The sequence below is a fragment of the Anopheles cruzii genome, chromosome 3, assembly GCF_943734635.1.
Source record: "Anopheles cruzii chromosome 3, idAnoCruzAS_RS32_06, whole genome shotgun sequence".
NCBI lineage: Eukaryota > Metazoa > Arthropoda > Insecta > Diptera > Culicidae > Anopheles > Anopheles cruzii.
In genome coordinates this window covers 84480276-84496475 of record NC_069145.1, presented here as the reverse complement: position 1 = coordinate 84496475, position 16200 = coordinate 84480276, and the positions used below count along the sequence as shown (strand labels likewise).

The 16200-nt window shown below is 51.1% G+C and overlaps 1 protein-coding gene across 1 annotated transcript in view; it reads right to left on the bottom strand.

Annotated features, from left to right (window-relative positions):
- Positions 1-532: 532 nt before the first annotated feature.
- LOC128274281 (nitric oxide synthase) overlaps positions 533-16200 on the bottom strand; it is a 45252-nt gene continuing 29584 nt past the window's right edge. The window contains exons 4-19 of the mRNA XM_053012421.1: positions 15510-15601; positions 14881-15022; positions 14503-14817; positions 14247-14428; positions 14060-14174; positions 13223-13317; positions 8124-8268; positions 5818-5922; positions 3659-4066; positions 3344-3598; positions 3053-3200; positions 2798-2967; positions 2301-2732; positions 2097-2234; positions 1838-2029; positions 533-640 (exon numbers count right to left, since the gene is read on the bottom strand). Of these exons, the coding sequence (XP_052868381.1) occupies positions 533-640; positions 1838-2029; positions 2097-2234; positions 2301-2732; positions 2798-2967; positions 3053-3200; positions 3344-3598; positions 3659-4066; positions 5818-5922; positions 8124-8268; positions 13223-13317; positions 14060-14174; positions 14247-14428; positions 14503-14817; positions 14881-15022; positions 15510-15601 (3042 nt within the window). The remainder of the gene's footprint in view (positions 641-1837; positions 2030-2096; positions 2235-2300; positions 2733-2797; positions 2968-3052; positions 3201-3343; positions 3599-3658; positions 4067-5817; positions 5923-8123; positions 8269-13222; positions 13318-14059; positions 14175-14246; positions 14429-14502; positions 14818-14880; positions 15023-15509; positions 15602-16200) is intronic.

Here is a 16200-nt window from a genome sequence, read left to right as displayed (position 1 = left end):
GATGTATAAGATTTTTGCATTAATCTGGTTTCTTTTCTTCACACGCCACCGGTGACACCTCCTAATCGACGCATCGGGGTCCAGGGTTCGGTGTATGGTGCAGTAGTAAGTACACATCGAAAGGTTCGCAGGGAACTGTAGGGTCCCGCGCGGAGAAAGGTGAGATTTGAAAACGTTGTGCTCGAAATGGGTGGCGAATGTTTGGCGTTACAGTTTTGGTCGTTACCATCCGCACCAACGGCCCTCGGCCCTTCGAGCGCTGAAACTCTTCTTAATGTACTTTAATTCTGAAGAAAGGTCGAAGGTATGTATTTTATTATAAGAATTGCTTCGTTGACGAGCACGTCCAAGGTGTGTTTTTGATTTTCAATATTATTATTGATGTTTCTCACGTTAAAACTTCATCCGTCTGGTGACCAAAGCGGATCCGACACCCTGCTTGGGGCGCTGTGTGCCGGTGCCGGAGCGTCATCATCCTTTTATTGCTTACCACGTTTGTGTTGTGCAGGTTGTTCTCGTCTCCACGTGCCACTTACGGCTGCGAAGCCATCCGGATGCGAGCCGTAGCACGTGATTTGTTGTGAATTTCCGCCGTCCGAAGCGTGATGCCGAAAATGTCTTCGTGATAGCGATTTTCATCCTGTTTGCAGTTAAAGTAATCAAATAATAATTCGGTTTCAGTAGCTGGCGGTACCAATTGGGTGCAAATAAACATGGTCCTAATCGATGTAAAATCGGAAGCAACCCGCTCATTACATCTCCATTTGCTTGCTGTGAATGACCTGGCCGGAGGACATTGGAGGATCCGCACTGTAATGCTGGCTACGGAAGTTGACCGGTCGCAACGATCGATTGTTTTCTGTGCCTTACGCCGTAGTCCGTAGGTCCGATCAGCCCGCAAGCGGAAACCTTCACCGAGCGGCTACGTGATCGTAATGCTGGCGCTTCTTCAAGGCACCGATCGATCGGCCGTTCGAGATTGATGCGATGCACCCCCGATCAATTGGTGACCCAAGGGGGAGCCACCGGCACGTTCTGGACATTGATACAAATCTCGCCCGTCATGCGCATCGCACGCGCCAAAATGAATATAAAAACCATACGGCTTCCTTCCGATCGTTGGTGGCGTGATCGTCAATAAAATGGGTTTATCGAACACATAGTGGAACCACTTAACTCCCAATGGCGTTTAGTTGAACGTTTCTGGCACTGAGTCGCGTTGAAGTGTAATGACTTACTTTACCTTCAACATGACTACTTAATGACCGTTTGTTATTTATTCTGGCCCAAAAACGTGAGGCATCTTAAAAAAACATTAAGATTCACACAACATTGCAAAAACAAAGCTACGAACTGTGAAAGAAATCAATTACTAACGCTTTAAATGCTCCAAATCGAGGGGTTCGTCGTTTGAAAGCGAAGCGAAGTCTTTCCAATCGGGAATCGAACGGCCAAAGTGTTAATTGCTCACCATCTCGCCCGGACCAGACATCTCCAGCGCCAACAGCAGGCCACGCGCCGTATCAGTATCGTGAGATCGCGGGATCAATTAACTGGCGTCTGCGAGGAACATCTTCGCAGTCGTAAACATCATTTATTAACCGATCGTTCGCCACCCTCCCTGCACAAGGACACGTGGCCCGGCTCATGATCGCTTGCGCCGCCCGTCCTCCGGGTATGAGAGGCAAAACAAATTGTAGATCGTGCCGTCTAATCGGGTGCCACTCCCGGGTGTGATTCGATACCGTTTCCAAGCATTCCGACAGCTGTCGCTGGTGCACGAGCAACGATCGTGAGCATCACGACGAAAACAACCCGTCGACGGGTGGCGACTTACCCGGAGCGTCAGCATGTACTTCTCCATCTCGGACTCGGTGCGATTCTCGTGCTTGGCCACAATTTTGCGCAGCGTCTGGTACACGTGCTCGGCCATGGTGACATCGCCACACACGTACACGTGAGCCTTCTCCTTCAGTATCAGCTCGGATATCGAGTCGGCTTCCTTCAGTGCCAGGTCCTGGACGTAGGTCTGCGAATGGGACACTTGCGGGAGTGACGATGTCCGAAGTGGAGTCTCAGAAACCCTAGGGTCCTACCTTGGGAATGTTGACCTCACGCGAGAGCGCCAGAAAGACTCGGTCCAGCACACCCTTGGTGCACATTTCTTCCTTCTCGTCCCGGTACAGATCGACGCTCTTGGTGCGACACCCGAAGAACAGCCACACCTTGGGGACCTATCAATCGTAAAACAAACCCCGGGTTGGTACTTGGACAGACTGGACCGAGACCGAGAACCATACCTTCGATTCGCCCATTTCCGTCTGGATGTAGTCCCACTCCTGCCAGAACGAACGGAACGGTGCGATGCCGGTGCCGGGCCCGATCAGTATGACCGGGCTGCCCGGATCCTTGGGCATGTGGAACGACGGAGCGCTGCGCACGAACAGGTAAATCTTGTCGTTCGCCTCCAGGTTGGCCAGATAGTTGGAGCACACGCCGTAGTGCTCGGCACCCTCGCCATCCTCCGCCCGGTACGTTACGATGGCCACCGTCAGGTGGATCTCGTTCGAGAACATGCGCGGCGAGGACGAGATCGAGTAGAAGCGGTGCTGCAGTGGGTTCAGTTGGGCCACCAACACGGCCGCCGGTGGCCGACAGGAGGGGAACTCCTGCAGCACTTCCAGCAGATGCGGCAGCTTCCAGTAGCGCCAATCTTCGTAAACCGAGGGTTCCTGCGAAAGGGCGAGCGAGTTTAGAAGCCGATCGACCCGGGTCGTTGGACCCGCGTTGGACTCACATTCGCCAGCATGTGCAGTTTGTCTTCGTCCGCCTTTTCGCCACAGCATGAGGCCAGATAGGTGAGCAGCTGGCGCGTCGGGGGTGTCGTGATGTCCAGGAATCGGGTCAACAGTGTGCGGAGCGAGCAGACCGGAAGTCGCTCGTGTGGTTCCCATGATTTGTAGACACCTGTTGAGCACAGCGATGTGTTTACGCGACTGTTGTACGGTTCTGTACAGGTCTTGGTGTAGGTCATGGTTTGACCGACACTTACCGTTTTGCGTTTGCTTCTCCTTCAGTACCTGCAGCTGGAGCGCCTCGTCCGGATTCGATACGCCGGTCAGCCGTTCGATGATGCCGTCGACGATTTCCTTTCGATTGGCCGGGAAAATACCCACATGGTCACCGGGCTCGTAATCGATCTGAAAGAAACCGAAAACACAGCTTCAAGGCACGCTGCGCGCAGAACACTACAAATGCTCTCACCGAAAGCTCACTATAATAGCGAGCTTTCGGGAAAAGCTCAAACCCTAGAGCTGGAGCTGGAACGGTAGCTTGTGCTTACCCCTTCGGCGACGATTTCCAGCAAAATCGTTGACCGCTCGGTGCTGTTCTTTTCGAGGTGCAGATTGGTGGGATGCCGCTTGACCACGCACTCGCACGACTTCTTGTTGTGGAACTTGGCCAACGCCCGGTCCAGCGACTCGTACTCGGTGACCGGCGCGTACCGTACCGTGTTCTCCGACAGCTCGCTCTGCATCGTAAAGACTCCGTCCGAGAGCGTCTCTTCCGGATCGAGACAGAACGTTTCGCAGGCAATCTGCGGGCGGATGGAAGAGCTCAGTATCCTAGGCAGCACCTAGACTAACTCGTGTCGCACCTTAAAGACTTCCGGGGCCCACTTGCGGAATGCCTGCTCCTGGCCGCAGATCTCATCGCCGGTCGCCATCTTCATCATCCGTTCGCCGCCCAGCTCGCCGAGAATGTTGTCGATGTACTTACCGAAGGCGCAAAAGTTTGGATAGGCCGACGAACCGAGCGCAAACACCGCGAACCGGACGTTCGAGAGCGGCCCGAACGTCTCCTCCGACAGCGTGTCCGTGGTGGACCCACGGAGCGAGTCCAACCGGTCGATCTTGCGGCCACCGAGCGAACCGAACTTCCCCAGATCGCTACGCGAGTTCGCCTTGATGAACGACTTCGACGACGCGGCTATCGTCAGCTCGCTGTGCACGTGGTTGTTGCCGCTCTCGTGCAGCTTCATCGCGTACAGGTCCTGTGCAAACAGCTATTGTTGTGGCCATGTTTGACCAGCAGGTTTGACCAGCGAGCAGTGCCGGTGAAGTGGAGCAGAGAAAAAAAAACCGGAAAACATTAATACGGAACCGGCAAGCGGGTGGTAAGCTGAATTTTTAACATCGCAACACATCGCATCGGTTGCGGTCGGGACGCTACTCTGACGATCGATCATTCTCGAGCCGCCGGGCCATCCTACTTCCCGTACTGACCGTTTTGCGCTTTCTGTGCTCCAACAAGTACTTTAAAGACTGCAAACCAAAACATGGAAATAAAAAAGGACACGTAAATTGCACACTTTCAGTGAGGTAGGACTTCTTTTAGCCAGAAAACCCCTTCGGAAGGATTCGTTAGTGTCGTTAGCCGGTCTTTAACTGTTACTTTGCAGCGAAGCATTAGTTTAATTTGTTAAAACATATCCCTACGAATTATGATGACGGCACCTCTCGTCGGCACACGTCCAAACGGAAGCAAGAAACAGATGTACATCCTAATTCGTGCTGAACACCGGGACCGAGGGTTGTATCCGAAACGATTCAAACACGCAACATAACGACATCCATAAATAAAGATGAACGAATAACGCTCTCGGGATCGGGCAGCATTATTATTTTCCTCGGCTCGGTGCTCCGTCGACCGTACGACGTCTTCATCTCCGACGAAAGGCAACATTAACAGAGTGCCGGCTTGGGATGAATGAGCTGGCTCTTGAAGCTCTCGTAAAATAGAAAAAAAACGACCCGAGGTGGCCCCGTGCCGGAAGTGCGTCCACCGAGTTTGGTGAAATGTTAAACCTCTTTCGACGTGTGATTTCCCGTTCTCATCGCGCGCTTTCAGCCCGAATTCATTATTCATGGTCTGTCTGCCGCCGACGGTATCGGTTATGGGCCACGTTTTGGAACATCGTTTAACGCGGGGTCAACGAGGCGGGGTCGATGGAACAGAGTGCGTTAAGTAAAAGATATAATTTCGCAAAGCACTGGTAGTGTCGGAAGTGTGGTCGAGTGGCTTTTGGAAGCATATTCGGAAGCCGTTCCGCTGCATGGCGGTCGTTATTCGTTGGTGAATCCGTTGAACAGATTAGAAAACTTTGCTTAATGGCAGTCATTTTTAATCAACCGTTTCTTGTACATCTCTTGAGAGGTGGGTTCGAAAAGAGTTATTGTTTTCAATCAGTGTCCTTTCAGTACGCTCGTTTTTCGGCACATCGCAGAGAACCGGCATACCCTTTGTAAAGACCCCAAAAAGGGCAACTGAAGTACGATTTACGATCCCAGACAATTAATTTGGTTGTGGTTAGCGAAAGCGTCTTTCCCACGCGATGGTAGTCAGCCAAGCCTAACGTTTTCATCACTTCATTAGCTCACACCAGCTCGGTTGCGGGAGGACATTCATCCTCAAGAAGCGTTCCCACAGCAAACCGCATCCGATGGAGTGGTTCGTGTCGTAGTGGCCCCTTCGAAGGCCCCACGAGAAGCATTAGTACCGATTGTTCTGTACCGACCGACCAATCGACTCGGCCTAAGGATACCAATTTTAATGGCGCTAAATGACTACAAGCTAGTTAATTTGGGTTTATTGTTGTGCAGTGAGTACGGGCGCTTAATTACCATCCTAAGAGGCACCATCCCAAGTAAAAACAGGGACAGAATTAATCACCAGTCATTGGCTAGTCATCTACGGGCAGGAAAGCGGAAGCGGATTCACCGTTCGCATAATTGCGACATCATACCTCGAACTTACCTCGCCATTCTCGGGTGGGTCACCGTTGCCGAACGTGGAGGCAACCACCAGCAGCAGGGCTTCGTGTTCGATCGACGAGATATCGTAGTCCGACATGCAGTAGATCTGGAACGAAAGCCAGCGCCAGAAAGCAATATTATCCCAAGGAAATCGCAAGAACCGCCTGTTACTGTTTGCGTCCAATTTTCGTCGTTCGATTTGTGTTTCGGTTGTGCTTGGTGGAGCGCAAAACTACGGACGATTGAAATTCCTGGTCCTAGCCGGCGTCATATGTTGTACGACGGGCAATATGTATGAGGAAGAGCAATAGTCAGAAACAGTCAGCAACGGCTGTTCGCTGGTCTGCTGTCTGAGGCCATGCGAGTGTGTTAGAATAAAGAAACGGACCAGATTGAAGGTTCAGGACAGGGAGCGCAACATAAATCCCCTTCCGATACGGATGATAACATAAAGACCTTCCCACGGTAAGTTATCGGTATTCGGGATGTTTCCTTAGCTCCGACCTTTAGCGGAGTTGTTTGTTCTAGGAAACATGTTTCGCCATATTTCCGAAAAGTAAGGAGTTATGAATTATGAATGCAACTGATTTACGATAATAACTCCGCAGAAGTTAGAAATTAAACTGAAACGCTGATGACAGCACACAGTGAACGACGAAGTTCGAGTACGATACCCCCAAAACAGGGTTCGCCAGCAGCCGGACAAGCGATTCATCATCTCCATCAACCAGAAGCCGTAATCCAATGTGGCAGTGGCCAAAAAACTCAAAGTAAATTGCTCGAACATAATTTCAATTTGTAAGCCACACCAGGCCTCGCTCCGGACGCCGTGATTGACGCGGAAAACACCACAGTAGGCGAGTGCGACGGGGCGACCGATGGGAAGAGGATGTTGTAAAGCAGGAAAAACTCAGAAATAAATCCCCATCCCGCTCGGTGGCGGTGTGCGAATGAAGAAGGACTCAACAATTGTTAATGAACGATAACAAACGCGACGAGGCACCTGCAGGATTTGCCGCACGTACTTGTGCTTGTTGGGAATTTTACGTCCGTCGTTCGGTGGCTTTTGATTCGGCTTTGCGGGCTTTTAAATGTGTGTCCCCTATTGGGAGCATTCCTCCGGCTATTTAATGTAGCTATGCTGGTGCCCTTTTTCGGGGAAAGAAGTTTGTTTGGTGAAGCGTTTTTCGCTAGCTGGAACTCTGAGGTCGGAGTAAGGAAAAGTGTTGTTCAGTGGCACAAAATATTTACGTGAAAATGGCCACGTCGTCAGGATAATGGTTATAGTGGAAAACGCTGTTGATGGCACCCTCTAGGGAGTCACTGGCAGGAGGGCACCACCGTTGGCCCCGATGGGTCCCAAGAAAACGATGAGTGAGCCAGTTCTTTCTCTTCCGACCCGTTCCCCTTCCGAAAACTGCATCTTCCCGCCAGCCAGCCCGTAGGTAAACACTAACGGAACGTCAACACAAACCGTTTGCCTGCTCGGGGGATGCTCCTCCTCGAGTGAGGCTCTTGAGCAGAATGGAGCGAAAGGGCGGGTTTGTAAGGGCCCGGGGCGCTTCTTTGGGGCGTATTTAAACATGCAACACGTTTGCGAAAGGGCAGGCAAATTTAAACAGTTTAAATTGTAAAAGCTCAAGCGCTCAAGTAGCGAACGGCTTGAGGCACGCCGAGCCGCGTTTGTGGAACGTCTCCACCGTGAGCTTCTTTGCGGGCGCTGAGTGGAAGAGAAAAGACCACGCGGCGGGATCGGGAGCTCAACGAACCTCGAAGAAGGTGACAACGCCATTGTGTGGTCGGCCGGCTCGTATTGCGCTGGGAAAATCGAGAATTTTTCCCGCATTATCGTCACCGGAAGAGTACGCTGGGGCCGGTCGGCAGCCGGGGAATGCATCGCTGCTTATTCTGCGGTGTACGAGAATTTAAGGAGCAAAAGGGCAAAAGGACATTCAAGAAAATTCAATTACTTGTGCACCACCATCCGGGGGACACCATTCGGGGAGCACCACTATTCGAAGCGACAAAAGAAATCAGCTGCCATCTGCCGGTAAATTGCATTTATAAAGTGCAGTCCCGCGAGTGAAGCCGTATCTTTAAGTGACCATTTTCAACTGCAGCGAACGAAGGCTAAACTTTGGTCCCATTCCGCCTCCGCTCCGGAGTTCGAGTCCTGATTACCCTGGACACGTGTCCCGCATCCACGTCGTTCCGTTCTCCGTATCCTGGCGTATCAGTTTTCTAATGAACCCGGATGATCGAAATTGGCCACCGGCCAAAGGTAAAACGCTCCCCGACGAGACTTACCTGGGCGTTGAACGCGTGACCAAGCAGCTCGACCAGCTGGCGGGCGTACTGCTCCGAGCGACCAGTTTCCGTCGCGTACAGCACCGTCGCCTTGATGCGCCGGGACAGGGCTCTTCCGAATAGTTTGGATGTAAATTTGACAGCTCTGGGGGAAAAAGAGACAAGAAAACGGAAATGGATAAAGCGTACGGGGCAGCAAAAACACCTACATCGTATCGGTGGCGACGGTGGGCTCCCCCTAATGGGAGTTACTGTAACTTCGTGCCCTCTGTGGCGCATGACGTACTGGGCCCCCACGCACGGAAAGCGGATTAGGAACGGATATGGGCGCCCAAATTGAAACGGAGCGCACTGAAACTGGTCCAAGGTTTCACTTGGCCAAAAAAAACTCAATGCAATTCCAAACCAATTGGAGCGCGCGAAAAGAAGATATAAGGACCCGTAAGGAAAATATTGGCAAAAACGAAAAGTCAACGAGACTCGCAAATGTCCCCGTTAGCGCCCCAGACGGTACGCTGCCGGTGCACCACGTCCGAATGCATTTACACATCGCGCGCCAACGAGCCGCGCCGCGAAAAATGCACGTCGCTGGTGCTGGCTGGTGGGATGGAAAAGTTTTTCCCGCGTGTCCATTTATCACTACGCCACACACACACACACGCGCTCGCCTAAACATCTGGAGCTTTGCAGAAAGTGCGCCACACCGTGCACTTTTTGTTCCTGAATTCTGCTCCGAAAAGTGTCTTAGACCAGGGAAACCCGTTAGGCAACGGCGGGGAAAAAAAGGTAAGCATAAACATTCTTGACATCAAACATCTTTCCCGTGGGCGGCGTCGCAAGACATAACAGATCTGTAAAGAAAAAGGGTCCTTCGTGTGTTGCACGTGCCTTAAACTGCGTTCTTTTAGCGCAAAATGCATCCGAAATGGGCTGGAACTAAATCACGCCATTCGTCTGCACCGTTAAAGAGAGGGTTTTTGCGAATTAACATAACGAGCGCATGATTGACGCATCGCGAGTGCATCGGATTTGAATCTGAGCAGGATTTGCTCCAAAATTTAATTCGTCGTCATTCCATTTTCGAGCTCCATTAAAACATCATTCCGCACGTTGGCAATGACTTTAACACCATTTGCGGCCGAGCCGTGGAATTAGATTTTTATGAGACTTTTATGGAGCTGTTCATGTTGCGCTCGAAGTCGACGTTCAAGAGGTCATCTTATCGTGTCATTTTCGTGCCAACAAACGATCTCGGAAAGGCCTGGACACACTTCCTGAAAGCAAAATCGAAAACAAAAAATCTCATCTCCATTCAACCGAAATCGGGAGCGACGCCAAGCGCAAGGCAGACGTGGCGTCCTTCACGGCGGTCTTTTTGGGCGGTCCTTGAGCACCACAGCGAAGTCGAGGTCAGGAAGTCGAGTCTGGCGTCGTGTGCCGGCGTACGACATACGGACAAATCGTGCAAATTGGCCGTTATGTTAGCAATTTGATGACGCCGGCTTTCGTTGGCGCAAAAAGTGAGTCCCCCGACAATGTCGTCTTACTGAATTTTCGGTTCTTTCGGTATCGGTCCCGGAAAGTAATGTAGGCCAGAGGCACACAGGTGGTTTCACTCGCGACTGGATCAAGCGCCACCGGCACGTGATGATTATTTTAACGGCGTTCGTTACGACATTACATTACTACGCCATTAGGAGATCGTTTTAAAATGATACCCTGCGTCAGGACGCTATGACGATGTTCCGATGATATCGGAACACTATAACTGTAAAAAGCAGTGAAAGCGGAATTGAAATTAGAGAATGTGAAGGTCGCTAAAAAATGGAACACACAATCGGCGAGACCTTTTCCGGCAGCAATTTGATCACAGCACCGCAGGGCGGCCGATACAACCCAATTCCCATTTCATCAGTGAACGACTTTTGATTGAACCAAATAACTCGGTCCTCGGTTCTGGTGCCACATTCCACGCGGGCAATTCGGTTCCGATGGTCCGTGGTGATTGCGGTTCGCATACAGTTGGGGCAAAAATTAGTGACCTTTTCGAGTGTAAGCCATTTTTCTAACACTTCAATTGATAGACCGCGTTTCTGAAGGCAGCCATTTATTTGGTTATCGGGTTAGGCATTAGTAAAATGGGAGCAACCGAAGCAACTCGTAGCGAGTATTGACTTTTAAAATGGATTGAAATTGTTCACCAGTTTCGTGAGGTGCATTACAACCGTAGATTATGTTCTAAGCATCACCGAAAGTGAACCGGAAAAAAAGGCGGAACACTAAAATCGACCGAAACTTCTTCCCACGGAACGGAATGTTGTATCGGCAAACCGTTCGCATATCAAACAGAATGCATTCTCGGTCGGTTGCACATTCGGTCGGGTGGCCACGGCCGACCGACCGGATGGAGCGGGATGATGGTCAGCAGCGTGTGTGTTTGACCAATGGGCCAGTGCGGATCGTCGACGGGAATGTACGCCGCGCCCAAACCAATCCAATAAATGCTGCCAGTACCAGCGACCCGCTGGGTAAGTTTCACGTGGTGGCCACCGTAGTTGTCGAAAATCGAAAGTTAGCCTTTTGCAGCCGGGCCACCGGTGGTCGGGAAGTCGATACGTCGGAAAAACCGTTACCGTTCCGCGGCCGGTGGAGCGTCGGAGCCCTTTTATGTTTTTGATGCCCACCAAAAATGGCTACGCTGGGCGGAAAAAGTTCGATCCGAGCGTCGTGGTCAACGTCAACTTGGCCAAGCCATTCGCTGCAGGAAAGGCCAATATTTATTGACAAATTTGTCGGCCAGCCGGTGGAGGCTTTCGGGTACGGGCCGCGGACACATCTGTTGACCGATGAAGTGTGGCGAAAATGGTGCCACTGCTTCGAATGGAAGGTGCAATTTAGATAAATTCAAATTATTTATCACGTAAGCGGACTAGCAATAAGCTAATGGAATGTGAAATACTGCAGCAGATAGAACACAACTGAAACATCCTTCGGCAGGATGCACGTCAAATGCGTGCGTTTGAGACAATCGTTTGCTCCCCGTATTTGATTGTACAATTCCATTTCATTTGCATTTAACGTGAAGGCATTGAAAATGCACGTTGCATCCGTCAGTTCGAGTTGCATTCTGCTCAATTTATTCAATTTTGCGTACATATTCAAGCCGAAGAAATCGAGGAAGGTTCCGGAGGCCTTTCCGACTTCACGCACCGCTCTCAGGCGCTGCCATTGGCAGCTTCGGACGAAAGATTGATGGACCGTGATTTCGGGCGGGCCGGCTCCAAAGTCTGCCACGGACATCACTACGCGCGCCGGATATACCGGAATCCGGCCGGCCGGCCGGCTGATGATTGGGCTATTAAATTTATGACCGATTCCGATTTTCGCGCACCGTTTTATTCGGGGTCCGTGCTGCTGTTGTTGCCTCCCATTCCGGGGCACGGATTTCGGGATTCGGAGGTCAGTAAAATGGCGCACATTTGTCGGCGACAAAAATCCGTGTCGTTTGATGTCGGTCGCCTCGAATTAACCTGGCACACCCGGTACAATGGGTGCGAATCGAGAAAGGGGTTCAGCTGGCGATTCCAATGTAATTGACCATCGCCCGCCCGCGATTCGCATGGTCTGGGCCAACAGTCCCGGTTGTTAGCTACGCCGGATGATGGGCGTCCACGCAACGGGACGGAAAAGCGGGAAAATGAAGCGAATATTTGGGACGGTATTGGAAGTTCATTTTCGGTCGGTAAAACGTAATGGTCCGGGCGTTGCGTGTGAGTCGCACGTTCGGCTTTTGTGGACTGATTATGATTGTTTTTACGGTCACGGATTTGCGAATGAAATGGACACGGGTTGTTTGCTCCCTTTGCTACATCTTCCTTCCTGCAACGCGATTCGTTTTATCGTTATGGGGATTGTTTGTTGAAATTATAGACGTTGGACCGAAAAAAGCTAAACATTTTACGTCACGATCAATTGCATTCAAATTGTTGCGATTGTTATTATAATCAGACGGCGAGGCGTTCAATGTAAGGTACTCGTCACGTAGCTTTAAGACTGTTTAACGCACTGTTTAAACGTTTTCCGATAAAATTAAACGAGCTAAAACTTCAGGTGCTTGTAATGAATGAATTTGGTTCACGCCAGACCAAACTTTCCGGCACTTCGAGATTAATTATTCACCGTTTTGGGGTAAAACTGCGGGCGAAAGAGTTGTGTTCTATTTTAAATTCCACTTTTTGTCCTCCCGAAAGGGATGACCGAGAAAAAAGAACCTTATCAACCTAATTCTATTTTTTGTAAGCTCGCAGAAAAAGGGTGAACCGGACCGAGCCGAAGGTGCGTGGTCGGTTTCTTTTAATGTTCCGTGGCAGTGCCAAGGAGCAGTACGATACCCAGAAAATCTTGTCCCTGCGACGCCAGCTGGTGGTGGTCAGTAAATTTGCAATCCGTTCGAGCTACAACTTCTTATCTCGGTTGGGGTGGTGATGCTGCAGAAACAATGGAGAAAACCGTTGAAACAGATTCCAGGACAACGAGGACGTCCGTTACTACTTTTTACTGTACGCCAAGAATCCTTATCCATGCTCGAAGTCTGTCTGCTCCTTCTTAGCCAGGCGAAATGGGCCATTGCGAACAGTTAGGAAATCGAAAGCATAAAAAAGTTAACTTAATTAATGAAATTGGTTAATAATGTTCGACTTTTTTTTTTGTTGAAGAAAATGGATCCGAACCGGAATGAAAGTCCATAAAGTTCTGCGAACGGACAGACCGTGGGGAATTGTACGATAGAGATCATTATTTTATGACGGTGTAAAGTATTTTAATATTCTAGGAAAAGGCCTTCCGATCATGCAGCGAGTGGCCCGAATAAGGATACGAATATTTTTAACGAAAATAGACCTCTGTGGACCGGACCGGGAATATATTTTCGCTTCGCACATCAATAACCGCTGGGATGGAAGTAACGATGGCATATGGTTTAAGGGAATTAGGAAGAAAGCCCGGAACTGCAATCAACGGGTGGCACACGGCGGACTTCCCGGGCCTATGTCGCCGACCCACTCGAATCGGAAGCCAACCCCGTCCGCTGCTCCACTTACCTAGCTATTTGTTTGAAGTTGAACTTCCGGCGAGGTTTCTTGTTCTTGCCCGAGTCTCGACCCTTCTTCCAGATGTGCGTCCTTATCGGTGATTCCTGCGCCAAAAAGGGGACAAAAAAAACGGGAAACCGTTAGGAACACGAGCATAAATATTAAGTCACGCGGGGCCCATTCATAAGCGAAGGTTTCGGCGAAGCGGTTAAAATAAAGATGTATCTTGGAAATTTTCTCCAATCGGCCCGGATCTTGGCCGCCGGGGGGAAAAAAAGGGCCCAGCCACACTGTTTTCCCAAGCCGCCACCGATGAGCGTCTAATCACATACACACCACAGGCACCAAGGGCAGGATGGCAAAAGCAGGATTTCGAACCCAACCGATTCGCGTATCGGGATTGTAAGATACAATCGAAAACTTTGGGCGATTTGGGCCCGCAACCCAAGCGCACAGTTTTATCATAAGCCAAGGGAAAAGTAAATCGCAACCGGCTGGCTGGTTAGGCGGGTTGTCGGGGACTTTGCTTTGTTCAACCGTGGGTTCAACAACCCTGGAGGGTGTTTGATAACGATAATAGTCAAAAAGTGGGTCAAAAGTCGGCAACGCCAACGGGGACGGTGTAATCACTCCTCTAAGCCCCGATATGATTTGTCGTGATGAAAAGTGTGATACTAAAAAACGAAACGAAAGGTAAAATCTCTGGACTGGCTCCGGTGTGAAACCGACTCTAACACCGCAACGGCTCGGCGGTTAGCGTCGGGCGCCGATAATTTATGGCCAATGCAACGATACAATTTACGACCAATCGGATCGGTATAAAGTGGCCGGGGCCGGGCTCTCTACCTGGTACTCGAACGAAGGCCGCAGATAGTAGACGGCCATCTCCTGGTGGAACACGGGCGTCACGGAAGCGGACATCGGTGGCACTATCCATATCCAGTCGGCGGGGCATCCGTTCCTGGGCGCGGTCCCAAAGAGCAGGGAAAAACATTAAATTCAGCCCCTTTTGGAGCCCCACGCGCCCCATTACCTCAGCTTGTTTTCGTTCTCGTAGTGCTTCATGAAGCTCTCGCTGGCCGTGTGATGATCGACAATAGTAATATTCCGGCACTGGAACGAGTGCAGTACGGCTATATTAATCTCCACCAGTGCCTTGTCCTTCCACAGTGACGTTGGGTTCCGCGTGTCCAGCCCCATTTTGATTGCAATCGGCTGCGTGGTGGAGGGGAGGAACAAGCAGTAGTTAAAGCTAGCGGGACGAAGGTATAGTCACGCGGCCTCCGTACCTCGAGCAGGTTGCGGCGGTTCGCGTCGCACAGATCGCGACAACCGATCTCGGTCGACATGTACCAGCCGCTGAAGGCGGTGGCCGTGAACTGGAGGCCGCCGCAGTCGAACAGCATCCCGGACACCATCGGCACGGCGTACCAGCGCAGTTCCAGCTCGACGAACCACTTGAACTGCGGGTGACTGAACGGTACCTCCAGGATCAGCTCGGGCGGAAAGTCGAAGTAGTCCGGATCGTGCCCGTTGGCCGACACGACCAGCGGCAGGATGTCCCACTCGGTGCGCTTGCTCTTCCAGCCAAGTTTCACGCAAAACTGGCGCAAAAAGAAAAGAAACCTCAATCAAACACCTCGGTGGCGGTGTCTTCGATTGCCTACCTCGGTAAACTCGACGTTGGCCTGATCGCCGACGATTTTGCCGTCCGCGTTCTTGTAGCCGGCGTACGAGATAATCTGCGGGTTCCAGATGCGGTAGTCGTGCTTGCCGTCCGTTCGTTGCGGGAAAATCGTGATGGCCGATCTGTGGATTGGATTGGTGGGTTCTTGGGTAGGTGTTGAATTGATTAGCGTGTCAATCCCAAACGGATTTGGTTTAGGAGAAACACTAACAGGGAACAGAAACATTGTTTGGTCAGACGGCTGTCTGAACGGAGCTAATCACGCCACCGCCACCAACAATGTAACGATCGATACACGATGTCCTGGCGTGGTCGTAAATTGAAATGTACAAGCAAGCAAGGAAGGAAGCCACCGCTGTCACGGCACCGGCTGATGAAAACCTTACATCCGTTAGCAGCCCGATAACGTCGTAATCGTGATTTTCATTTTGCATAATCAATACGTGGCTTTGCGTGGCCGCAACTGACGACGAAGAATCCTCGTTCGCCCTCTGACGGGTATGTTGTACAGGTATTTTCGCCCCCGGGACTGCCTGTGACCACTTCCTGGCTCTGCGGCCTGGAGCATGAACGATGCGGACGCCGGTATCGGTAGGGTCCCTTACGTACCTGAGGTTCCCTTTATTGGTAGCATATTTGATGTGATTGCACATCGCCTCGAACATGCCGCTGGTCGTGGTGACGTACCGGCAATCGAAAACCTGCGGTGGAAAACAGGGGAAACGAGTGAAAGAGAGAAAATCAAGAAGCGATGAATCGAGGAGCATAAAGTGGGTGCCAACGCGCCGCCAACAGGACGTGTCATATCGACGCGGTGCCGTCCTTCATCGCCGTCGCCGGCCGCCGTATCGCATTAGCAAGTTATTCCGGTCGATTGATGATACGCGTGCCACCGCGATGCCAGAGACCCAAGGAAGGATGTGTCCGTCAAAGTGCATTGCTGTGTTTGGTGGAGCCAATGCATTCCTAACCTGATCGGGAATGTAAACCGCGGGGGCTCTTGAGGCTGTGAGCTTTAAGCCATTCTATGAAGATTGCCTTAAATTTGGTACACGGCAATACGGGAGTCGATTCGGTTAGTGTTTGATGGTGCAAATTGGATGCCTTCTCTAATCGTTTCTGCCTCAGCGGACCGCACCGAACCGGAGTAAGTCCGTAAGTAAGCTTAGCACGCTGTCACCGAGCCGAGCTGTTGAACAAGCAGTTTTGCGTCGGATACAAATCGAACACCATGTCAGCCCGACCCCCGGGGTTGGTATGCTTTTTGGGAAGCATCGTTTCGCTTAGCCTAGTGCTGCAT